Below are 25,586 nucleotides of genomic sequence, written 5' to 3' on the forward strand. Positions count from 1 at the left end.
GCAGCTCTGGCAGCCGCACATGGAGGCTGGTGTCCCTCCTGCTCCTTTGTCCTTTAGAATAAAAAGTCATTTGTCAGCAAAAGAAGCAAAGTTTTGTTTTTCAGTCTGGATCTGGCTGTCCTCCCACTGAGACTTTCAACTCTTTATCTCAGGAATTGATGGTCTCGGGTTCTGATCCTCTTTCCTTGGTGTTTGTATTGATTTTTTTTTTCCAGGAGTGTTATTTTCACCGTGGTTTCAGAGCCATCCTTCTGTCTCCACTTACAGTAGGTAATAGCTCAGCTCAGAGAATTACCCATTTTCTGGGCCGTGTTGGTCCCAGCTCTTTGCAGAAGCTCCTGAAGCTGGGTCTGCTGTCCCCATACTGTCACTGGGGCTCATCCCAGTGCCCTGTGGGGCTGTGTCCCTTCAGTGCAGCCCATGATGCTCAGGGGACTGTCCCTGTTCTGTGTCTGTGCCCGATAATGAATGAATCCCAGAGTCTTGATTCAAAAAAGCTGCTCCGTTTCCTCACCCCAGCAATGGTGTTCAGTCTTGCCAAAGGGAAAATCATAAGATCATTCCCCCACAACAACACGATACTTCAAAACCATAATTAAAATACCTCTGGCTGTTCTAATATTAAGCTTTTGTAAGTGCTTGGAATAATATTTCAGAGAAATGGGAGAGCTTTGTGCTCTATTAGCATGACATACCCATCTTCCAGTGAAATATCTCGAGTGTCAAATCCTCCGTATACGTGGAGAATACCCTTCCCTATGAAGGGAGAGCCTACACCTCCCTGGGGCTCTCGGTGGTGAATGGAGCTATCCCAAGGGTCCACATCGATTCTGTGGATGACATTAATACCTTCCAATGTACCAGCAGCAAAATCCAGGCCATGAATGCTAAGCGGGCGGCTGCTGCTCCCCAGAGATGGGTAAGCAAGATCCTGTACATTACCCTATGTGAGTCGTGTGTCATATTAGAGCAATCTAGTTTTAAAGGGCATCTTTCAGGCACAAACTAGCTTTTTCTCACACTTGACTGATCACACAAATAACTGTGATTAAAGGTCAAGCGCCTGGGTTTTTCTATTTTACTCCTTAAAAATTTATATGCGAGAGAAAACCTAGAAGTTAACATAGCATGAAATTGTTATGCAGTTATGAGTCTTTAACGACAACTAAATATCACTTTTCTTCCTGGGTGGCTGGCAAAACCTCCAGTTGTAATGGGGCAGTTCTTCTGGTTTCCACTTGAGGAGGATTATAAATAAACCTTGTCCTTTGCTTCCCTGCCCTGTAAAGTGATGGAGGGGGGGATTTATTTTAATCAGGTGAACTTGTGACCCGACTCCAGGGCTGGAAAAAGGCAGTGGCTTTGTTCCCGGGGTGGGCTGAGAAATTGAGAGGGCTGGAAATGCCTTCTGGCTTTGAGCACCCAGTGGGGCTGTCCGTACTGGTACAGACCCCCATACCTGGATCTATGTTGCAGGGCTGAGCATGGGGTCAGTGCTTTGGGGTAAGAGGAGAGACAACAAGCAGAGACACAGGTCTGTATTGCTGAACCCAAGAGTGAATACTCATTGGGTTGGAAGAATGTTCCCTCTGTTTGTGGCCACAGCAGCAGCACCTCCCAGCAGCCCCCAGTTTCCAGCACATTGGTTCTCGGGTGCAATGCTTCCCAAACCTCTCAAAAAGCAAATGTGCCTTAAGTGTTTAAAAAAAAAAATAGAAAGATGAGATTAAAGAAATGTTGCCCTCAGGGTTTTGAGCTCAGCCCTGCGTTGCTGGAGATTCCCAATCCTGCAGGGATTTTTGCAAACGCTTCAAGTTACTCACCTAGGTGGTCTCACTGACTTCAGGAAGAGCATAGTTGGAAGCTGGGGCACAAGGCAAATGAACTGCGATGACTATATCGAATTAATCTAATTATGCAGTGTGCAAATCTCTGTCTGATTGGCAGTGGGTTTCAGTAGGATACTTGCTCCAGTAAACTCATGCATGTATGAAGCACTGCAGAACTGGGGCTTTGGCATCTGACATTTGGAGATGTTTCAGTGCAGTGTGTGGGGGTACAAACCACTGCTCTTCCTGCAGTGCTGTGCCCCCTTTCCTATGAGCATCATCACTGTGTTTCTGCTGCAACAGAAGTCCCCACACCTCTCCTTTTATGCCCAACCCAGCCCCCAGAGCTGGCTGCTGTAGCTGCAGACTCAATGTTTTTATTCCAGGCTCACAGTGTTTTACATTTGACAGCACATAATTACGGCGTGGGGAACAACCCACAGGAATAAGTGTTGCTACATAAGCAGACTTCAGCATTGGGTTGTACAGCCATCAGATGGGAGGCTGATAGGTGTTCAGCTTGTTGAGATTTTGCAGGGACCTGCAACACCTACAGTGAGCAGAAAAACTGAAGCATGCTGGCACGGGCAGCTGCAAGCTGCATGCCCATGGCTGTGCTTTCCTGGTGGTTTTTTTTTGTTTGTTTGTTTTTTTTCCCCAGTCTGAAATTTATGGCATCTACAGGACCTTGAAATGAGGCTGAGAATCCAATTCCAGTCTGGAGAGGCAGAGACTGAGGCTTGATGTGAACTTGGCACTCCCAGGCATGGCTCACAGGTGGTGCAGTAACAAGGCCTGCAGGTGTTTGTGCAAGGCACAGACCTTGCACGTTAAGGAACAGCATGGGGCTGTGCTGCTGTAGCCAGAGGTCGGCATGGAGGGACCTGTTGGACACCTCTTATTTCTCCTGCAGTTGCAGGGGGCAGAGGCTGTGCAGCCACCCCATCGTGGCAAGAGAGTGACAGCGTTGGGGCAGAAAACCTCTCTATTCCTAGTCTGTCCAGCTAGGCTGCAGGAGAGTGTGTTGCTGCCCTCTGAGGCTCTCTGCTTTCTCCTGCTCCCATGGTTGCATAGCTCAGGGGCTGCCTACTGTGTGGTGTACAGCGAGGCCGACCCCACAGCCCTCCTGCACTGCCGAGTAATGGGAACGTGACAGTAGGAGGCAAACATCACCCAGTGGGAGAGCCGACAGCACAGTGGGCTGCAGCCAGATGCATCTCACCCTCACCAGCGGCCAAGCAGTCCTGACATCGGAGGACAATCCCTGCCCCGGGCAGCGGGGCCGGGCAACGCAGATCTGCCAACAACTCTACGCCGTCAGTCGGCTCCAGAGTGAACGCGGCCCGCCCCGCCCCCTCTCTCCCCGCCCCTTCTCCCCATTGGCTGCTAGCCGCTTTAGGCCCCGCCCCCTCCTCAGGGGTTGGCTGGAGGGAGGGGAAAGGGGCGGGGCGGCGGCGGTCGGAGCGCGGCGGCGGCGCGGGGCGCACGGAGTCGGCGGCGCCATGGAGACAGCGCACGGCGGCGGTGGTTTGCCCCGGGCGCTGCCGCTGCTGCTGCCGGTGCTGTCGGTGCTGTCGGGGCTGCCGGGGCTGCCCCGCGCCGCCGCCGAGCAGGGTGAGCCCGTCCCCGCCACCGCCAGTCGGGTCGAGGGCATCGCCGCCGGAGCGGTGCCGGTCCGTGGGTTCCCCGTTCCTCCCGGTGGTGCAGCCCGAGGGGATCCTCCGGGAGCCCGTGAGAAGGAGCGGGTGGAGAAGCGGGGTGGCGGTGCGGGGCACGCTGCGGGCAGGGCAAGGCTCGCCGGGTTTCTGCTCTCTTGCCGGTGAGCAACTCGTGAAAGTGGGAGCGTGGGGGGGGGGATGCGGCGTCCCGCCGCGCGAGATCCGTGGGAAAAGAGCGGCTTCAAAACCGGGACGCGTTGATGGATGGAAATTCGGGGTGGGATCGGGGTCCCTCGCGCGGCAGTGGGCTCGTTAACGTGTTGTCCTCCCCGCAGTCGTCCTGCTGGACTCGAAAGAATCCCAAGCGGAGCTGGGCTGGACCTCGCACCCGGCCAACGGGGTAAGGGCTGCCCCGTGGGGTGCGACGGGCACCGCGTGGGGCTTTGCGTGGGAACCCCCGCTTGCGTGTGGGGCTGAGAGAGACGGGCATTGGCCACAGGGGTGGTGTGGCAAAGGAGGACACCTCCCCGAGATGAACCTTTAAAGGGAATTGTCAGCAGTCCGCGTGGTGTAGGGGTGAGCTCCGGTCCCTTCCCTGGTGGCAGAGTGTGGCAGCAAAGCCAAAGTTTGTGTCCCTCGCTGCTTCGGGTTTGTTTTCCTGAAGGCAAAAGGAGTGTTTGGAGGGGAATGAGAAGCATCCCGGAGTCACCTGCCTTCTCCAGCTGTCAGTCTGCAGAAGGAGTGCTCTTTTGGGCGCATTTGGCAATCTGGCATGATTATACCCCCAGAAAGAATTGCTCTGGGGAGCGTCAGGTCATCCTTAAGGCTTGAATCGTCCTCTTGGCTCAGAATCTGTGCTGGTAACTGTGGGGAAAACCATTGCACTTGCAGGCAAAGGACTCATCCTGCCCCAGCTCAGACTTCTCCAAGCAGAGAAGCTGCTGCTGGTCGAGATGTTGTCACTGCATGATGGCTCTACGTGTCCTGAGCCACCTCTACCTTCTGTGGGTGGCTCTGGGAGCTCCAGCGTGGGGTGACTCCACAGCCCTGTGACCTCAGCGTGTGCGTTGGGTGGCCGAGGGATGCTCAGTGCTGTGATGATCTGTAGGTGGAGAGGCAGTCAGGGGAGGCATTGAGAGCGGTGGCTGTGTTCTGCTCGGGCTCTGGCTCTTGCTGCCCACAGTTCCTGAGCTCTCGCAGCCTCTCTGCTCTTTTCACAGTGGGAGGAAATCAGCGGCGTGGACGAGGAGTACAAACCCATCCGCACCTACCAGGTGTGCAACGTCATGGAGCCCAACCAGAACAACTGGCTGCAGACGGGCTGGATCGCCCGGCGCGACGGCCAGCGGATCTTCATCGAGCTGAAGTTCACCCTGCGGGACTGCAACAGCATCCCAGGTGTGACAGGCACCTGCAAGGAGACCTTCAACCTGTACTACACTGAGTCTGACTCTGACCTGGGCCACAGCATCCACGAGAGCAAGCACACCAAGATCGACACCATCGCTGCCGACGAGAGCTTCACGCAGGGGGACCTGGGCGAGAGGAAGATGAAGCTGAACACAGAGCTGCGGGAGATCGGGCATCTGAGCAAGCGGGGCTTCCACCTGGGCTTCCAGGACGTGGGTGCCTGTGTGGCTCTGGTCTCTGTGAGGGTTTATTACAAGAAGTGCCTCGCCACCGTGCAGAACCTGGCAGTTTTTCCGGACACGGTGGCGGAGACGGCTTTTGCCACGTTGGTGGAGGTGAAGGGCACGTGTGTTGAGGATGCACAGGTGGACGTGGATAACCCCCCCCGGATGCACTGCAGTGCTGAAGGAGAGTGGCTGGTGCCCGTTGGGAAGTGCCTCTGCGGCCCCGGCTTCGAGGAGAGGGACGGGAGGTGCAGAGGTAAGGGGGCTGTTTGCATCCTTAGGGTTGTGGGAGTGCTGGGCAGACGTGCCAGAGCTCTGAACACCGCCAGCGTTTCCCCCTGGCTTTATTTGAAGCTGTAAATTTACCCTCTGCCATTAATATTCCCATCGCTTTAGACGCAAGTGAATCATTTGGTGACTTTACAGCTCTCGAGGTTGATTTTAAAGACAGCTTTAAAAATGGATGTAACCCCGACGTTCCCTGGGGTCTCCTTGATGAACCCAGTGTTGGGACCATTTTGGAGCAGGAGTGGTGATGCCTGGGAGCCTGGGGGAGGCAAAATGCAGGCATCCGCCTGCACATCCCTGCTCATGTGCCCCTGGAGAGTGCCATGGGCTCGTGTGAGTGGAGCAGCTTGAGCTGTATTGGTGTGAATGGGTGTCTTGGTGTAGAAAAGCTGTCGTTTCACATCTTGGGTAGCATCAGAGCTGCTCTGGGCGGTGCTCGGTCTGCAGTGTGGAGCCTGCAGCCTTCACAGCAGCACGGCCAGTGGTCGCTGGAAAGCAGGCAAAGAAATGCCAAGGCCGGGAGCTGCGGGGGCCCAGGTGCTTTATCTCTCCAGTAGGAGAGTGAGGTTTTCCATGGGAAGCAGCTCTGCTTCTATGGGACCACGTGAGGCTTTATGGCTGTGGATGATTCTGACTTTTCCCCTGAACCCAGAGAGGTTTTTACGGTGCCCCAGCAGTGACCCTTCAGGTGCTGCCCTCCTCTGAAAGACCTTATTAAAACTATCAGGGTGAAACCTCGGCGTCGTTCACTGCTTCAGTGGCTGCGTGGCAGCTCGCCATGCTTTCCCCATCTGTTTGGAGTGGGAATTTACATAGTGAGTCCCGGAAGGCTTTTGCTAATGTTTTAGGTTTCTCCGTGTCGAGTTTAAATAATTCATATTCTCTAAGGAAAAATATCTGAAGTAATTGAATGGACATAATGAAGTTTTTCCCCCCTCTCGCAGAAAGCAGGTCATTAGTCACTCCCAGTGGAGCAGTGTCTGATGTCTGGTCAAATATCAGAAAACAGTTTTAAGAGTTGAAAGTTTTCATGTGTGCGCGCGTGTCTTATTTTCTTCTTCTTTTTTTCTAAGCTCTGTGTTAATGTAGCACGGAGTGAATAACTTTAGAAGATTTCTGATGAAAGCCTTTCCAGGCTGCAGAAATTGCTGCGTGAGGACAGGAGCCCTTGAGCTGGAAGTGGATAAAAAGTGGGGGCTCCGTGGGGGATGCTCCGTGCCCAGCAGTGCAGCCAGGATGTCAGGTACCAGCCTGGTGCAGCCCCCTTGTAGGGCACGGCCCTGCCATGCTTGGCAGTGGGATGGCAGAAGTGATGCAGGAGTTTGCCCAGCACCTCAGGACGGGTGCCCTGCTCTGTTCCTGCAGGGAAGCACAGAGCTTAGAGGTGAGGGAAAGGCAGGGTGGCTCTGCTGGGGAAATGAGCTTGATTTCCTGCTGAATGCGGGTTTGAGTTGAGCCACAAAGCCTTCTTGCACTGGTGATTTAGGTGCTGAAATCACCCTGCTGCTGCGAGAACATTTGTATCCTCGCACTGAAATTAGGAGAGATGAGAAAAGACTAATAGGATTTACAGCACTGCTAATTACTGCCGCGATAAAGCCAAGCCTTTCTGCTGTCCATCTTCCCACATAGCACCATTTCTCTGAAGAAATCCCAGAGCACCCGACAGCTTTCCTGGGTTTGCACATTTCTGATGAATCATTTTGGTGATCATTGAAACGCAGCCATCTCTGGGGTGGAAGTGAGCAGCTTTAGCATCTGCTTAACATCTTCCTGCAAATAAGAGGAGAGGTTCTGTCACTGTAAATACATTTAAACTGCTTTTCTGGTCTAATATATACCTCCAGCCAGCTGCTGGCCTGTGCTTACCCTGATCTTAAAACCCATTTGCAGCAGATGCGCGGTGGGCGGGTGGAAGGTGCTGCAGCACTGTGGACCATCACCTGTCTGTCCCTATCTTGTTTTCAGCTGTCTTCTCAGCACTTTTTGCCCTTAATTTTGCCAGGCACGAGCTGCAGCCCCTCCACACCGTTCACTTTGCAGCGTAATGCAACAGCTTCTGTGCAGATGAAGCTGCGATGCGGGGGCTCTGCCCGACGTTCACTGTGAACTTGTCTTTTTGTGCTTCATCTTTTTCCATCCAATCCCTTGTAACATCCACAAGGAGAATTTCGACAAAGCCCAAGGTTAATATTTACCAGCCAGTTCCGTTGCAAATGAGACAACTTCAACCAGACGTTGAATTAATATGACGGAGATCCGTTTCCAAAAATAGCTGTCAGCCAACTCTTCTTTGACAGAGCCGTAAATTTGTGCTGTAGTTAAGTCTCATCCATTTGTTTCCCTCTGCTTTTGACAGGAGTGGTGGGAGCTGGCGTGGAGCTGCTGGGACAGCAGTGCTGCTGTCACATATACGGAGCTCGGTGGTGGTGGCGGCGATCCGGTCGGGCAGTTGTGACCCTCCCGTGCAAGAATGTTATTGCTGACACCAATTTTAGGAAGAAAATAGTTTCCAGTGCTTTGTCTGGCTTTTTAGGATACGTTCCCACGTGAGTTTAGTGGGGATGGAAGGGATGGGTTTGTCCTGGCAGGGGCTGTCCCAGTGTGTCCATCCCTGGGGGTGCGCAGGGGGATGTGGGGGCTTTATGGGGTGAGCAGCTGAGCTCCCTCATGCAGAGGTGAGGCGAGGGGTCAGCAGCTGTTTGCTGATGGCAGCTTCTAGTGGTACAAAACCTAACTCACTCTGGATGCTGTGCAGTTGGCAGTAAGTGAGCTGTGCTCGGGTCCATCGGGATCTGCCCCTCTGGGTGTCCTGAAGGATCCACCAGCAGGGCAGTGCCTCTGCCCCAACACCAGGTCCTACCCGTGCCCGTTTTGACAAGAACAAAACTTATTTTGCAAAAAGCAAAGGCTGCAATGGAGCTCCTTGAGTTTTATTTCCCGGAGAGGAGTGCTGCAATAGAGGAAGCGTTTGCTGTTCTAAAAATGCAGCCTTTCCCCACCAAACCTCCCCTCTGCTTCTTGTGCTGCTGAGGGTGGAGGAGTGCCAGCTCTGCCTTCGGCCCTGTTTGCTGTGCACACATCTCCTGGGGCTTCCACAAAGAGCTTTTGTTGGCCAGCTGCTCACGCTGGATGGCATCACTCATCTCCCCTCTTCTTTGGGAGAAGGGAATGAAACCATCCAGTCCCTGTGCCCAGTGCAGAGTGGGGATGCTGAGGGAGGGGCTGCAACGGAGGCAAAAATAAAAAGCAATGACCCTCAGAGCCACTGCAGCATCTTTCTGAGGTGACAGTCCTTGAGAAAATCACCACTACTCAGCTGTTCACTGCCCCCTTCTCTGGAAGCTGTGGTGTCAGTGCATCCTTGCTGTGGTTGAGGTATGTGTTCTGCCCCCACCCCCCCCAGATGTGGTGCAGAAACGGCAAGATCCCTTCCTCTGTGGCACATGCCCCCATCAGAACATCGTGTCTCTACAGTATCTTTAGTTGAGAAATAAATAGTTGGAGTGGGAATTAAAGAAATTTAGAATAAAAAGTTGCAGTATTCTCTGGGTTATTACAAAAGTACCTCCTGAAGCCTAAGGTCTGCTTTTCCATTTAAGTACAAAGAAAACGGATCCAAATGCACAGCGCCTGGGGCTTCTGATTTGTTTCATCTTTTATACATTAGCTTACAAACCTGTATGTGCTCCTGGAGTTTATTTTATCTCCTGACTGATGCCAGAGAATTATGCATAATAAATTTATTTTTTCTCCTGGGACTCTGCACCGAGCACTAGGCTTTCCTTTCATCCACGGAGCATCCTGTGCTGCCTGTGGGATGCTCAGCTCTGGGGCTGGAGCTGGGCATGCCATAGTGGTGTGAAGTGAGGACAACACATTGAGAAGGGCTGAGGGAGCAAATCCACGCCACCGTTGGAGGAGTAATTGGTGAGGAAATTCAGATCTGGACTTCCTCTCTGAATTATTGGCTTTCTCCTCCTGGGGATTGTGGTCTTGCAGAGCGTGGCTGGAGCACCTTTGTGTCCTGAGCAAAGCGACTGCTTTTTGAGGTGGGGGGAGTGTGGCACTGAATGAATTCTGAATATCTGCCCATCAGCAGCCCCTGGGGAGCCTGCAGTGCCTTCTGGTAGATGCTGCACTCCTGAAGTCCTGCAGACAGACCACCCATATAAAATATGCTTTCTCTTTGGTCTCTTTTCGGAGTAATGATCAAGCTCGGAGATATTTATTATTCTGGATTGCATGTTATATTGCTGTATTATAGTGTGTCTGAAATAATTATGGCTGTGGAAATTGTGGCAGAGCCAGACACAAATTACTCTATGACACTTAATTTTAGACCAAACTACTCAGAAAATTGCAAGCATCACAGTTGGCTCGCTGTGATCTCGTCAGGCCTAAGGTTATATAGAGACCTCATTGCTGGATGGGCACGGTGGCTGTTCTGCTGAAATGCAAAGGAAAACCCAACTCACCCCCAGCTCAGGGGCACTGCAGGGACTCAGGCACTCAGCAGGAGCAGGGTGAGCTGGAGATGTGGGTCGGCCAGCCCTCAGCATGGGACAGTAAGCAGCAGTTGGCTCCATGGATGTGCCTGTGTTAGTGTGTCCTTGAGGAAAATTCCCTCGTAAACATCAGTGAGTTTCTGTTCAGTTCTGTGGCACTGAATTCAAGTGAATGTATTCTTGGTACTGAATGAATTTTGATATTTCAGGACTGCCTTACTAAATATACTTGGGTATTTAATTTTCCTCTAGACTAAATCACTGAATTTAATTTCAGCTATTAAGAGCTCATTGTTGGAGATGCACAAAGATCTACCCTCTGGACACAGGTTTTCATTTCAGTACTCCTCCAATTATTTAGTGAGGACTAAAATTATAGAGTAGCATTGTCCTGAAGGTTTCAGGGATGCTGGAAACGACTGTAGGGTCTGTTTGAAAGTATTATTGAAAGATGGTTATTAAAAAGAAGACACAAAAAAAAGTTTGCAGGAGGAAAAGCTGCCTTTGAATTCTCCTTCATCTGACACGGCCCGAGATACCCGTCCTGGTGGGCAGGCAGTGAGCCCAGAGGAGCAGAGACCCGATCTGGTGCTGCATTGATCTCTCCCTCCTGCTGACTTTGTCCCTCCCTGCACGGGCACAGAGATTGCACGAGGTCTCTTGCCCTTCCTCGCAGCAGGGCTCAGTAACGGTATCTCTCACTGCCTGCAAAGTATTGATTACAGCTTTTGCAATAAGACGAGGCAAGATTGCAAACCCAGCGTGCACGGGAAGGCAGGAGCCTCTCTATTACCCGAGGACATTTGTTGACAAGGCTCTTTCACCAGCTCAATATACTCCTGAAACTTTACTCGGATGCTGTGTTTTGCACAAGGTGCCCTGTCTGGTTTGGGGCCACTTGTTCTTGTCTGTGTGTGCTCGGTGGCAGCTGTCCTTCCAAGGCACCAGCTCGGTGCTGGCGGGAAGAAAAAGCAATTGTGGAGCTCTGGGGAACGATGCAGTGCTCGGAGAAACCGGGTCTGAGCTAGGAGAAGCTCTGAAGCCCGTGTCTGGGGTTTAATTTAATTACGTGCTATATGAAGAGAATATTTTTGTTTGTTTGCTTTAAGCCTACTGCTTGGTAATTTCATTAGCTGCACCCGCAGCCTTGTGTGTTGTGAAATGGTGAATAACGATGCTCTCTTCTCTGTGCTGCTAGTGATGGGATGGAGCTCAGAGCTGTGTCTTCACAGGAATCTCTTCCAAGCTGAGCAGCCCTGCTCTGCTGGGGCCCCATTCCCTTCTTCTGGCAAAACATGAGGGTTTTAGGGTCCCTTGGACTGAGATCTGCTGCAGATGTCACAGCAGCCAGAGGCTCCCCGGGGCAGGCAGGGAGCAGGGTGCAGGATGCAGGCACAGAGCAGGGTGCAGGCAGGCATCATCCTGCATCTTGCACCCACCCTGCCCACACAGGCAGCTGACAGATCATCTGATGAAGAAAACAGGAGAAATGATTTGCTTACCTGAGCAGAAAACCCTGCTCTGTGGAGGCTGAGCTCAGGCTGCTGCCTGCTGTCCCTTCACCCTCCTGGAGAAGGTTCCCAGTATCCCTTCTTTGGAACTGGGAGGATGGTGTGAGAGCATGAGGTCACCCCAGGGATGGGAGTTATGGTGACATTTCGATGAAATGTTTGGGATGTGATAACCATGACTTGCTTGGCTTGATAATGGCATTAAGGTAGATGGAGGCTGGATGTGCTCACCTGATCCAAGGGGTCAGCATCACCACAGCTGCTGTGGGAGGCAGCAGTGTGAGTGGTTCTGAGTCTTATCCCACTGCTGAGAACAGAAAGTGAGGCAGCAGGGATTAGCATGGTGCAGGTTGGGCACGTGCTGGGCTGGTGGCTGGTGCTGGGAGCAGAGGGAGCTCCTGGTGCTTGGAAGGGCTCCTTCACACCTTGATGTGCATTAGTCACAGGGACGTATGTGCTTCTCAGTGCTCCTGGAAGGGATGTTTGCCTGCACCCTGGTCTGTAGGGAATGGGGGATGCAGAGGGGCTCTGTATCCTGATGCTGTGATCCACACACAGCCCCTCTGTTTGGCCTCCCTGTGGCTGCGTGTTCCAGCAGGGAAAATTAACGTGCATTAAAAGAGAACAAACTTTGTCAAATACGATTTCATGACAAAAATAAAATAAAAAAAAAACATAAAAAGGAAAAGGAATTGATTTTGGAAGACAACCGAGTTGTAGTGTTAATTACAAATGACTGTATAGGCGTTTTGGGTGAATCTGCAGGCGTTATTGATTCCTGCTGGCAAGCACACGGCTCTTCCACTGTCTGCAGGAATTCAGCAGCATGAATAAGTTTGGGAGCACTCTTGCACACAGCATCCTCCCCATTTTCCCTTTGTTCTCCAAGATCTGTGAGGTGTGTGGGTCACCAAGCTGGCGTGAGATGGTTTGGGCAGGAAAACAAAAAGGCAGAACTCATCCAAGGCTTTCAGGTGGGGTGCTGGGGGGAGGCAGAAATGTGCTGCTGGATTGCAAAGGAACTTTTCTCATGGTCTGGCACAGCTCTGTGTGACTGGAAAGGTGAAGCCACAGGCACATGTGTGCACATGCATCTCCCAGTGCATCTCCAGGCAGGAGGTGTTTGATGGGCTCTGTCTGGTTTTGGTATTGATGCTGCCTAGAAGCTGTGTGGGTTAAGTAGCTTTATTCCTAAATCCGTGATACAGTGCAATTTCCACCTCGTATTTAATCTTCCATCTGTGCTCATCCTCTCAATATTTTATGCTAAGCTTCAGTATTTGCTAAGGTCTCAGCCCCATCCTCTCTGCAAAATGATGAACGCTGTTAATTAGGCACTGATAAGCTGCAGGAAATGGATTTTTGGATTCCTCAGGCCCTGCTGACTGGCTGGGGCAGTGTCAGTGAACATCTTACTGGGATTTGTCTGTTCAAACCCACCTGTCCCATCCTCCCTGCTCAAGTGTGGTCAATGTTCCCGTGCTTCAAAAAGAAAACAAAGGTTAAGTGAATTGTTTGAGGTAATCAGCTGTAGCAGCGATGGATGTCAACATCACACAGGCTACCAGCCAGCTGGTAAATAGAGCTGGGGTGATTAATAACTTCATTTTACTGCTGCATGCAAAATCCTGGCCGTGCTTCACTTGAAAAGAAATGCAATCAACTCCAAAGCTGCAGAGCTGCAGCCACTTGTCCTGCTTGGTGCACTTAGCGAGTCGCCTCTAATCACTGCTCATCAATTAACAAGATAAAGCTGCTCAGACACTGATACCCTGCTGCTGATAAATCAGGGTTTCAGCCAGGGATCCTTTGCTATTTTTTAAGGTGAAACCTCTGTGCCCAGCTTGCTGCTGCCTGGGGAATGCTGAGGTCTGTGCTGGTGACAGAGTGGCTTCTGCAGCCCCTGGGGCTGTGGGGCAGAGTCTGGGCTGCAGCAGGAGGAGCAGTGGGCAGCAGTGTGATGCTGCTAGGTGAATGCTGCTGGGGAGGGGGAATTAAAGCTGTCCTGTGATGGCTTAATCAGAAAACACGCCTTTTTTGTGTGTCTCTGCATCCTCAATAGCTCCTTTTTCACTATGGCCAAGATTGTATACGGGAGAGGATGCTGCTTTTTGCTCTCCGTGGAGTCACCTGTTTGTGTGACAGCAGATGTCTGCATGAGAAGCCCGTGGGGCTTGTTGTGCTGCTAGCACGGTTGTGTCCATGCAGTGTGGTGACAAGGAGGGAGTGTGTCCTCTCAGAGAAGTGAATGAGGAGCTCCTGGTGCACATGGAGCATCTCACGTGGGCAGCAATGATGGAAATGGAGAGAGGTGATGATTTGTCTGACCCCCCCCCCCACTCCCCCTTCCAGCTGCTTCTCCTCCAGGATAAGGGATGATTGGATTCTGTTATTTAATAATTAAGTTGTGGTGGTACCTGAGAGGTGATCGTGTAGCAAACAGAGGATTTCATTCTGTGAATGGATGGCCTGGTGGCTGGAGAGCTGCAAAAATGTTCCTCTGCAGAGTAACAGAGCTACCTAAAAACCATCTGGGGACTGAGCAAAACACTTTATGGGACGAGGTGGACGAGGAGAGTTTGTCTGAGAAACTGGGATACATCTGTGATGCATCAGATGTTGTGGGCTGCTCCTGCTCTCCTTCTGGAGCATGAGAATAGGACGACCAAGGAACAACATTACAAAAACAAGGACGTGTGTAGAAAGCCACGAGGCTGCAGCACTTGGGGCTGTGATTTCAGTGAAGAATTAGGCAACATCTAAACGTTGTTTTGTCAACTTCTTTCTCCTAGCTATTAGAGACGGGGAGGAGCTGCCTGAAAGATGCTCCTAATTGAAAACGCTCAATTTCCTACCACGAGATGTCAAATTTATGTGACTGCCAGGCTCGCCTTTAGCTCTGGGGGATGACAGCACTATATTCCCTGGTTTTACTGCTCGAGTCCCATCAGGTTTGTAAACAAGATTGATTTTTCTGTTCTGCCTGACAGAGGCTGTGAGCAGGAACCCGGTGCCAGCGTTTGGGCTTTGATGCCGTAATGAGAACTAAAGGAAATGCAAGCTAAATACATTGCTGTGTGCATGGGTGTAGCAGTAGATTTGCTTTGGTTTCTCAAATACAGAGGGGAAGCTGGAAGTTTTGGTGGTAATTTGAACTAGTTTCTGAAGTAGGGAAAGGCATTTATTGTGCATTATGGCACACTGCCTCAGTGTTGCTCCTCTGCCTGTGTGCCAAGCCCGTGCTTTTAAGGGTCAGTGTTATCTGGTCCTGGAGGTCTGCTGGGAACTGGGAGAGGCAAAGGCAAAGCTGCAGGCTTTCCAGCCCTACTGGTTTTTAAGGCTTTTCTTTTTTGATTCTCCATTTTTACCACTTTTCTTCTTTAGCAACACTGAGTCCACATCTATTGCTCAGAGAGGCTGTGAGTGCTCCGTCCCTGGAGGTGTTCAAGACCAGGTTGGATGGAGCCCTGGGCAACCTGGTCCAGTAGCAGCTCTGGAGGTTGGTGGCCCTGCCTGTGGCAGAAGGGACCCCCATCCTCGGGGTCCCTTCCAACCTAAACCATTCTATGATTGGCGAATGCTGATTTTCATTCCAGATATCACAAAACCCCTTACTTGGACACAACTGGAATAGGCCAAACCTGCTGCTTTCTGCTCCGCTTGCACTGTGTGACAGAGACCTTGTGTGGAAAGGAGCAGAGCTTTGAAAATGTCTGCTTTTTCCTCGTGTAACAGAAGCACATCTCCCCGTGCTGCTGCTCTGCTGGCAGCTAGCTGTCTGTGTGCTGGGACAAAGTGATCCCACCCACCCACAATCACAGCACGCTGGATTTTATTTATTTTCTAACAGTGGTGAAATAATGTCCCCTGTAAACATTCACCTGTTTTTAGCATCCCATGCAAGTCTTCCCCGCCCCGGTGCCGTGCCTGGTGCTTTGTCCTCAGATCGCAGCTGGAGCTGCCAGTTTTGTGTCATGAGAAAAACTAATGAACCAGAGCGCACAGGAATAATCTTCGTTAAAAGGAACAGTCTCAGCAGCCAACTCCTTAAAAGTGATGAGAGAGGGGACTGCTCTCAGGGAGCAGTTTGTGTGGCTTCTTCACAAGGCTGAATGCTCAGGGAGCTGATGGAGGGGCAGCAGCCCCACATCAGGAAGAGGAAGCCAAGCAGGATGCATTTGTTTGCAGGCTGCTTCTTTTTCAGATGTTGTTATAGGGCCCAAGTGAAGCTATTGCTAACTGCTCTGTGGGGTTTTGCAGCCTGGTTTTTGTTGTTGTTGTTTTTGTCTTTGTCAAGCAATGTGTCTTTCATGCAGAAGTAGCTCCTGGGTGTCCTGCTGGGGTGGTAGGTTTGTTGTACGCTGTGCTGACTGTGGTCAGGATCAAGCAATTCCTTGACCAGTGTATGAACCACTTTCTTGTTTGAATATCAAAGACGCTTTCCAAAGGGTAAAAAGGCAGCCTGTGTGTGGCCTATAGAAACAAATTTCTGCTGCTGCTGTTTGACTTCAGTACATAGCTCACTGCCTGCAGTGACTGCTGTCAATCTGCACTGGTGCCAGCACACAGCCCCGTGTGTGGCTTTGTGCAGGAAGCTCTGGTGGCCAATGAGTTCTTCAGCTTCTCAGTGTGCAGCATCCCTCCCTTTTGGGGTTGGTGCTAAGGCTTGCCGTGGCTCCCACATCCTTTTGCTCTGCTTACCTGGCTCTGACAGCTGAGCCATGTGCTTTCTGTATCCCACATCCTTCTGCATCCACCTCCTCCTCCTAATCCCTCTGTAGTTCCCAGCATCACTCCAGCTGATGTCCTGCCAAAAGGCATCGATCTTTCAGTGTCTCTGTAGCCCACTGAAAGTGTCCCACAGCTCTGTGGGCCAGCACCAAGTGACCAAGCCTCTAAGTGTCCATTCTGGGTCAGAACAAATGGATGTCTCCCTTGGTGCCAGGATCCCAGAAAGGAGCTTGGAAAGTGATGTCCTCTGGCCAGCAGCAGGCAGAGGAAGCCCGGGGAGCAGGATGGTGAATTCACCAGCTGTGAACCCGTCCAGCTTATGCTGTTCTTTCAATAACTCCCTTTCTCTCTTTCTAGCATGCCTTCCAGGATTTTACAAGCTCTCCCTCCGCCTCCCTCTCTGCTCTCCTTGCCCTGAGCACAGCTTCACGCATGAGGAAGCCTCCACCTTCTGCTCCTGCCAGAAGAACTACTCCAGGTCCCCGTCAGACCCTCTGTCTGCCTCCTGCACGCGTACGTCTTGCTGAAACACTGGCTTTGTAGCACCAAGGAGGGCTGGGCCTTGGGGGGGATGAGCTCTCCTTGTTCCATGGGGGTGTGAGGTTCAATGCATCCCACAGGTGGTCAGGCATGCAGGCACTCACTGGTAAAACTAGAGCAGTTAGTTGTTCAATATAGTTTGCAGATTTTTATTAGTTGTCCTTTAGTTAATCGGATTAGACCTCAGCTACTCCAGTGATGGATGTGGTAGAAGCACTTGCATGGCGGTGAGAGGCTCAGACATGGGTGGCATGGCAGGGAGAGGTGCTGTGTGTGCTCCTCACACCTTGTGTGAGCTGTGACTGGCTTCGTGTGAGGAGTTCCTCCAAAGAGGGCCCCACTGTGCATTCCTATATTCCATCCTCTGAGCTGCCCTGGGGCTGCTCCCAGAGCACAGACCTTCTTCCACCACCACCAGCATCCCTTCCACCACCCCCAAACCCTACCAAATGAAAGCCCCAGGCACCTCAGGCACGTGGCTACCCTTCTCCTCCTAGGCCCTCCATCTGCCCCGAGGGATCTGGTGTACAGCCTGCGCCGTTCCTCTCTGGTGCTGCGCTGGAGCGCTCCTGCCGACGCGGGCGGCCGCAACGACCTGACCTACAACCTATGGTGCGGCCGCTGCCCGGCACCGCGGGGCGGCTGTGAGCAGTGTGGCAGCAGCGTGGGCTTTGTGCCTCAGCAGACAGGACTGGTGGAGCGCACCGTCACGCTGGTCAACCTGCTGCCCCATGCCAACTACACCATCCGCGTGGTGGCCCTCAATGGCGTCTCGGCCGTCAGCCCGCTGGGAGGTCAGCCCTATGCAGAGGTCAACATATCCACTGGGCTCGCAGGTACGGGCAGGGTGGGGATGTGGTGTGTGCTGTGGGCTCCTGGCTCATTCGTGGCACTTGCTGCTCTCTCTGGTCCCAAAAGCCACTGGGTGTCTGGGGACAAGCTGGGCTGAGAGAGAGTCGCAGCTCCTTTGAGCAGCTGTAGGTTGGGTTTGCAGCTCATGGGAAGCACCTTCAAAGAGATGAGGTTGTCAAGCCGCTCACAAAATGGCTTCTTAAGTAGAATAATTCAAGTATTGGTTTTCCTTTGGCAACAAAAAATATTTTCTCTCTTTTCTATGCTGATGCACAGCGCAGTTTTTGATGGTGTCTATCACAAAATGGAATCAGAATATGTTGGTAGAACGGCTTGTGTTGGGAGGGACCCTACAGCCCATCTAGTTCCAAGCCCTGCCTTGTGCTGGCTGTGCAGGGTCCCATCCGCAGCCTTGGGCACCTCCAGGGATGGGACACCTCCTCTCTCAGCCCTGAGAGCATCTCCATGGCATCCTCTGGACCCACTCCAACAGCTCCGCTTTGGGTTTGAGTCCTCTATGTAGGAGGGGAAGGTGCTGTCCGTGGTCCTGGGGCTGCTCTCTGCTCCGCTGCTGGCCGTGCAGTGCTGCCTTGTTGTGTCCTTGTCTCCTCCTCTGCGGCTACGTTATTAATTTGCATGAAAACCCTTTGCCAAGCCACGGTTAATGGAGACAGATGATCCTCACATACCTCTTGGCAGGAATTGGCCAACAATTTCATCTGAAAGGATTAAACTTTGATCTTGTTATAAATAATTTTCCCACCACTTGATCAAATGGCTTTGCCTGTGTTGTTGCTCTCTCTCCTACCCTCATTTCTGTGAATCTGCTTGGTGGATGCTGTGCCACGGACCACCCTCTGCAGAGGTGTCACTCCTCGTTAGGGCTGTGGCCGTTCAAGGATGGATTTAGAGCTGGGAAGAGCCATCCCACTCAGGTTACTCTCAGGTTACTCCTGAGCCAACAGCCCGTGTGCTGGGGAAGGTGGGGGCTTAATGATGTCTGATAATGAGAAGTCTCTGCAGAGGTTCCCATGTGGGTGTTGGGGCAGAGCCTGAGGCAGGAGGTCCCTGTGCTCCATAGGGAACACAGCAACAAGTCCAGAGTGCCAGCTTGTGCCAAATCTGTAAGTCTCATCAATGCAACTTTTCGTCTGGGTAAGTGGGAATCTCACTCCCTTACTGTATGCTCCTGAAGGAATTGAAATATGCATAAAGAATGTGGCATAATTAATCTTGTAATCTGCTCAAAATCAGTGTCTCTTGTCGAGCTGTCAAGCCTCCGGATGCAGATGGTGGCTCAGATTTAGCTGAGCAGCTGAGGTTCAGGAAGCTGCTTGAAATCCTCAAGTGTTTTGCTTCTGAAGGTGTCCCTGCCCGGGCTGGAGCTGCTCCCCGTGTCCTGGGACCCCTTTGTTCAAACCCATTGCAGAAGGTGCCGGGTGTGGCCAGAGATAAGCAGAGAGGGAGACCTCAGGGATGCGTGGAGCAGAGGCAGTTCCTTTCATGGCTGTGATAGGATGGTCTTGGGGATGTCTTTGGCAGCATCAGGAAAGCTCTGGCTGGAGATATGCAGATTGAGAGGAAAAATTAAACAAAGAAACAAGACCCTATTTAGCTGTCAGATCCCAGCTCCTCTAAATATAGCTCCAAGTGCATCTTTCACACTGCCCTTCCCCTTCAGCATTCACAAGAGGGAATTAGCAGTCGCTCATTGTATTTGTGAGGAAAAAGAGAAGATGCTATTTAGTCTGCAGGAGGCAAAATTAATACCGTGTTTTTTCTAATCTGGCCCCAGCGTGGGACTAAACAAAAGTGTTTGAGGAGCAAACGGAGCTGTTTACCTGCAGGAGCAGATCAGCATCAGCTATGTAAATGTACAATGTGGGACAATGTCATTTATATTCCCTGCAGGGATCAACTCCTGTCTTAAAGGGCTTTTAAATCTGTTGCAGATTAATAATGCAGCCAGTGCTGGAATGTGTTCTGCTCTCCGAGACTGGGAAGTGCTTTTTGCTGAATGAGGTGCTTTGAAGCAGCTGTGCACGTTGCTGCTGCTGTTCCCTTGGCTTTCCCCCCACTTTGCTGCCTGCAGTGGTGGCATTGGAGCTGTGCAGCAGCTTGAGCGTGGGCTGCCTTGAAAGCTCCCTGCTCCGTGAGACTCTGTGCACTTTGCTTGAGCTGTCCTGGCTGCCCGGGCACCTCAGATGCTGGGTCTGCAGCTCGTGGTTCAGCTGGCAGCTCTCAGCTGCCAGTTCACAAGAATTAACAGGTGCAAATTGCTGCTTCTGCTCTGCTGAGTGACCCTGCAGTTGGTTGGGCTTTGCCTTGGCTCTATCACAGCAGCTGATTGCACTAATCAGGGCCCTGGGGTGACTGATTGCACCGTGGGGTGGAGAGAAAAGTGGTTTGCAGCAGAGCAGAGCTGCTCCCAGGGGTTGCAACATCTCCCTGTGTCTCAAGCTCTGCCCAAGGGGAGATCTCCCACTCCTGCGTGCTGACTCCATCTCTCCTTGCTGGCTCTGACTCTAGGCATCACCTTCCCCTGCACTACAGCTGTGGGTTTGGCAGCACTCATCTCCTGAGCCCAATCTGCCTGCTGTCTGCTGCTCGTGGGGAGCGATGCTAAATTACTGTGTAAATAACAGGTACAGAATGGACACTTAAACTGAAGAATTGAAACTCATTTCTTAGTACAAAGATCAGTCAGTGGGCTGCAAACCAATCTTCCAGCTGTCCTCAGAGCATCCGTGTCCCCTCTGGATGCTTGCTTGGACACCCAGGGCGTGACACCTTTGTGCCATCACCACTTCCCCACCAGTTAATAAGAGGAGTGCACCCACACGCAATGGAGTGGAGTTTATAAAACCAGGCAGAGCGCTGAATAATTTAAAGTTTGCTTTTTCAGAATAAGAGACAATGTTAGGGAAGCTTAAAATATTGATGGGAAACATCGCTGGTTTCTTCTTTTTTTTCTTTTTTTTCTTCTTTCCCACAGTGTGAAATGCTTTATAGTCTGTGTGATTTCCTTTAATCCTTTTTAAGCATGGTGAAGGCTGGTGCTCGCTTTGCTGGCGTGCTTCGCCAGCGAGGCACTCAGTGGGCATGGTTTCTCCTGATGGCTTTGTTAACAGTCAGGAGTGCTCGTTCAGGTTTTCTCAGTCTGTTTGCTAGGCTCAGAGATACGGGCGGACATCTGTGTGATATCTTATTGATGGGGATCATGTAACACAGCAAGGAGCACTTAGCTCCGTGTGCAGGAGCAAAGCCCAGGCTGGCTTCGGGATCATGCTCCAGCAGGGCTGCTGCCAACCTTCTTGTCTTGCTCTGTGCTCCTCCTTCAATCCCATATGCCCATAAAGGTCAGCTCTGAGGCCGGTGTGGATTTACTTGGAGGGTTATTTTTCAGAATGTCAACCCATGTTTAGGCAGTGGGGGTGAGCACCGTGCAGGGGTGCATCCTCGTGCTCTCAGAAGAAGCCGAGAGGACTTGGAATCAAGGAGCAAATCGTCATGAATAAAACATCAGCAGGACGTTTTTCTGCAGCAGAGATTAATGAGCTAAGTCATAAATACCAAATTTCACAGATACTTAAGTTTACTTTCCAGGGACTTGTTCCTCTCTGCGGGAGTCCTGGTGGAGCAGTCAGGGCCCAGTGCGTGTCCTGGTTTGATGGAGAAGCAGCACAGGCTGGGAACAGCCAATTCCCTGCACAGCTTTCCCTGTCCTGGGGCTGCAGGTGTTGAATCAGTTGCTGCAGAACCTCTGCTGCAGGGTGTCCCTTGGCCTGGGGAGGTCGAGCTTTCTGATCAGTCCATAATGAGGAGCTCCAGCAGAAGCATTTTTCACGTTATGTTTTCCCTACTAAAACATTTCTTGTCTGTCTTAAAGAGCATCGGAACCACTGCTGTCATAGCATCTCCCGCCTCCTCCCTGCTGCTGCTGCCCGAGTGGTGGGTGCTGCTCGTGGGCTGATCATCACAGCAGTGCTGCTCCTGGCTCAGGGCATGCATTGCTTCCTTGGTGAGCTCCTACAATGCTCCAGCTGCATGTTTGCTAGCTCACCGGGATGAACTGCAGCCATTCGGGGCAGGAGATGGCATGGTGAAAACAAGGCTAGCTGCCCAGTGCATCCTGCACTGGGAGGTGAGCTGTCTGGGAGCAGAAATGCCAAGAAGGATGATGCAGCACGCAGCGTGTGCTGGTCAGAGATAACCAGGCAGCTTCTGAGACACAGCTTGAGTGCTGGCAACAGGCAGGGCAGGCAGCTCTGCCTGATTCCCCATGTTTGGATGGGATGGTGAGTGGGACAGCACTGGGGGGGCTTGGTGTGTTCTGCAGCCCTGCTGTGCCAGGTCTGCTCCTGCAGCTCCATTAGCAGCAGATGCAGAGCACTGAATCCTGGCCGCACCCTGACCCCTGCAGCACTGTGGCAGAGGGTGCAATCAGGGCTTTTTGCTTCTTTTAGGACACAGCCTTGCTAGCTGACCAGATCACAAAGCAGTTGTATTTTGGATGATCACCAGCTTGGAGTTTGCCCTGTTTCAGTCCTGATTCAAAGAGAGGAAACCACAAACTGCACAAGATGAATGCTCTTCAGCCATTCAGATTATTAAAAGCTTTTCCTTTGGCATCAGAGGACAAAACCAGAAACAAAGTGACCACGAATGTGAGGACAGTGGTAAAATCCCCTCTAACTCACGCTCTCCTAGCTATGAATGTGGCTCTTGGTAACTGCAGTGCCCCAGGCTTGCTGGCAGGGTCGCCATGTCCCCAGGCAGGCAGGCTCTGCTGTGGGGTGGCTGCTGGGGACTTGCAGGGATGCTCTGCCTCAGCCATCACCCCCTGCTTTCCCCTCTGCCCTTCCAGTGCCAACTCCTGTCACCGACATCCGCACTGATAAAATTGAGCAGAAGAGCATCTCCTTGTCGTGGCAAGAGCCAGGCTTCCCGACCAACAGCACCGAGTACGAGGTCAAGTACTTCGAGAAGGTATGGCTCTGGGGATGGGACCAGCACCCCATGGCTCCACCAGTGAGTGGTGGAAAATGGGGGACGTGGATGGGTGGTGGTGCAGTGAGGGTTATGTTGGCACCTGAGAGTGGCAGAAGCACTTCAAACAGACACTGGTAAAGGCTTTTCTTCTCCAGCAGCCTTATGAAATCTGCTTATGTAAGTTTTAGGAAATTTGGGTTATTTGGAAGGTTTATTTTAATTAGTGGGGCTTTTTTGGTTGTTGTTGTTGCTCCCATCTGTTCGGCAAGATTTCTTCCAGTCCTAACGTTGACATCTCCCTGGGAGAAAGAGGAAAGCCAATAATTTCCATTCATTCATTCTTTGGATGGCTTTTTGTCAAGAATAGTAGAAATCTGAAGTTTGGGTGCTTGCCATCACGCAGCTAGACAGGAGCTATAAACCATGCAGTGTTTCCTGATCTGTGGTGAGATGACACCGACGTTCATGGTCTGCTCTCTCAGGAACTTTTGGACCAGTGGTCTTCGTTGGTTTAGGACCAAGTGCCACCAGCCCCAGACTTCAGTGAACTGTGAGTGGCCTCACACATGGGAGGGCCCACCAGCAAACATTTCTGTGGCAGCCTCTTAATTCAAAAAATAGCTGTTATTTGACAGACACCACGGGATGTGAATTTTAGAAGAGATACCAGTGGGCAGAGAGCAGAGACAAAGCTTTAAATCAAAATAAATACATTTTATGACACAGTTCTGCAAATTACCTTATCTGCATGTGCTCAGGCTCGTTATGAAACTGATTGCATGTCAAGCAAACCGTGCAGGTGACATGTTGGCATTCTGTATTTAGAAACAAGCTACCTTGAAGCTGATTCATATTAATGTGATTTTCAGCATCTGATAGATTTGAAAGGAGGGATCTGTGGGGGAGGGCGAACGCTGAGAGTAATACGGTAATTCCTTTGCAAATGGGCTGCAGCAACAAGATACTCAGGGTATGTGCAACGAGGAGACATCCTGCTTGGGTGGAGAATTTAAGCTATAGTTTAGCAATTACTCACTGGAATGAGGCTCTTGATGCTGACGGGAAAATCAACTTGGTTTTTAATCTGAGCTTTTAAAGCTGTACTTTACCTGTGGAAATCCAAGGGGAAGAGCGCGTCCAACAGAAAATCCATTTGGTGGTGACATCCCCAGCCCTGAATGCATGCTGAGCTGTGGGTGCTGCACTTGGTCACATGCTGTGGGGTTCTGCCAGGTGCCACCTCCCTTTGTCACACAGAGGAAATCTGTAGGTCATTGGGCAGGTGGATAGGATCCCAAGGAGCCACGGTGGGGTCCTCCCCATCACCATGCCCTCTGCCTTTCTTCATAGCACGTTGCCTGGCTCTGGCTGCCATTTCACGTGAGCTATCCATGTAATTTCTATGACCAAAAGATCAGGTAAATGTTTCCTTTCTGGTGAGGGCAGCGTGTTTGCTGGGGTGTGCTGGTGGGAGCTGGTGGCAGGACAGGGGCACGGCTGTGACAGTGGCACTCCGTGGTGCAGCTGTTGGTCTCATTCAACCTCAGGCAACTCATTATTTCACAGGATCAAAGAGATCGAAGTTACTCAACTGTGAAAACCACATCAACAGCCGTGACAGTCAATAACCTGAAGCCTGGCACCCTCTATATCTTCCAAATCCGGACATCTTCCTCGCAGGACTACGGCAACTACAGCCCCAGCATTGAAGTGGAGACCTTGGCAGAGTGTAAGTCTTGCATGTGAAGGCTGGATCTCAGAGCAAGTCTTATTTTTTAACTGCACTGTCCTGTTTGTACAGGAATTGCACTGGAAGGGAGCGCAGTGCAGTGGCAGAGGGGACAGTACTCTGTTGGGGCAACTGCCCCAGGGGACAGGGGCAGCTCAGGGACAGCTCTGGCCCTGGATGCCTGCCCAACACATGGGGCAGCTGTGTCCACCCATTTCCCCTTGGCTCTCAGGCTCTCCTCCATCCTGCAGCTGGATCGAGTCAGCCAGCGTCGGTGTTATTTGCTGGGTTTTACTTTTCACAGTTTCCATTCATAACTATAGTCCAGAAGCATCTTATTTCACTGACTAAAAGAGGGCTTGGAGAGATGGTAGGGTTTCAGTTTAATAACCCACCCTGGCTGGAAATGAAAGCCCTGAGATGGCTGGCTCAGTACGACTCGCGCAGATTGTGTTTAACAGGGCTTTAAATTGCATCCATTTACCACACAGAAGACATTTTTGGAATGAATTGAAGCCAATGAAAATTTTATATAGAATGTAGCTTTCTAACACCCCTGTTTGCTAAAGCAGGGAGGAGGAAGGATGAATGGAGGGCTGTGGATTAGCCATCAATTTTAAATCGTCCCCCGCCCTCGACCAAGCCGGATCCTTTGCTCAGTACTAAGTGGTGTCACGAACTGACCCAGGGAGTGAACTGTTGGGAGGATGGGGAGAAGCTTTATGGCACGGTGGGTGGGTCATCCCCAGCCTTACTGGAAAGACACAGAGAGGTGTGGGACATGGGATGTGCCCCAGGCGTGATGCTGATGGCTCTGCTTCCCTCCTGGCAGTGACAGTGGCCTCAAGCGAGCAGAATCCTGTCCTTATCATCATAGTGGTGGCCATTGCAGGGTTGTCAGTGCTGGTGTCCATGGTGGTCGGCATGATGGTCTGGAGGAGGTGAGTGGGTTGGTGGCTGTCCAAAAGCCATTCCCAGGGCCACAGACTCATAGAATGGCTGAGGTTGGAAGGGACCTTAAAGACCATCCAGTTCCAACCCTCCTGCCGTGGTGTCATGGTTTTATGGGGCTGGCTGCCCCCCACCAGCTCAGGCCGCCCAGGGCCCCATCCATGGCCTTGGGCACCTCCAGGCATGGGGCACCACAGCTCTGGCTCTAAGCATGGGCACTGGGTTTTGTTGACTTTTGTGCCCCTTGGGTGGCTTCCCCAGGCAACAACACGTATCCTAATTCTCATTGCAGGCAGTGTGGGTACAGCAAAGCCAGCCAGGATGGGGATGAGGAGCTCTACTTCCACTGTAAGTGCAGTCTGG

General features: G+C 51.6%; 1 protein-coding gene across 5 annotated transcripts in view; it reads left to right on the forward strand.

Annotated features, from left to right (window-relative positions):
• Positions 1-3,331: 3,331 nt before the first annotated feature.
• Positions 3,332-25,586, forward strand: part of EPHA10 (EPH receptor A10) — a 29,274-nt gene continuing 7,019 nt past the window's right edge. Inside the window, exons 1-9 of one of the 5 annotated variants that reach the window (XM_065744759.1) lie at positions 3,332-3,443; positions 3,823-3,887; positions 4,708-5,377; positions 16,517-16,672; positions 17,197-17,535; positions 22,419-22,540; positions 24,110-24,272; positions 25,105-25,213; positions 25,516-25,571. In XM_065744759.1, coding sequence (XP_065600831.1) covers positions 3,332-3,443; positions 3,823-3,887; positions 4,708-5,377; positions 16,517-16,672; positions 17,197-17,535; positions 22,419-22,540; positions 24,110-24,272; positions 25,105-25,213; positions 25,516-25,571 — 1,792 coding nt within the window. Of the gene's footprint in view, positions 3,444-3,822; positions 3,888-4,707; positions 5,378-16,516; positions 16,673-17,196; positions 17,536-22,418; positions 22,541-24,109; positions 24,273-25,069; positions 25,214-25,515; positions 25,576-25,586 lie in introns of those variants that run through there. The other 4 variants (XM_065744762.1, XM_065744760.1, XM_065744763.1 and 1 more) reach the window with 4 other exon arrangements.

Source organism: Cyrtonyx montezumae, unplaced genomic scaffold (genome assembly GCF_038088225.1).
Source record: "Cyrtonyx montezumae isolate F1298 unplaced genomic scaffold, pur_monq_1.0 scaffold_31, whole genome shotgun sequence".
NCBI classification, from domain to species: domain Eukaryota; kingdom Metazoa; phylum Chordata; class Aves; order Galliformes; family Odontophoridae; genus Cyrtonyx; species Cyrtonyx montezumae.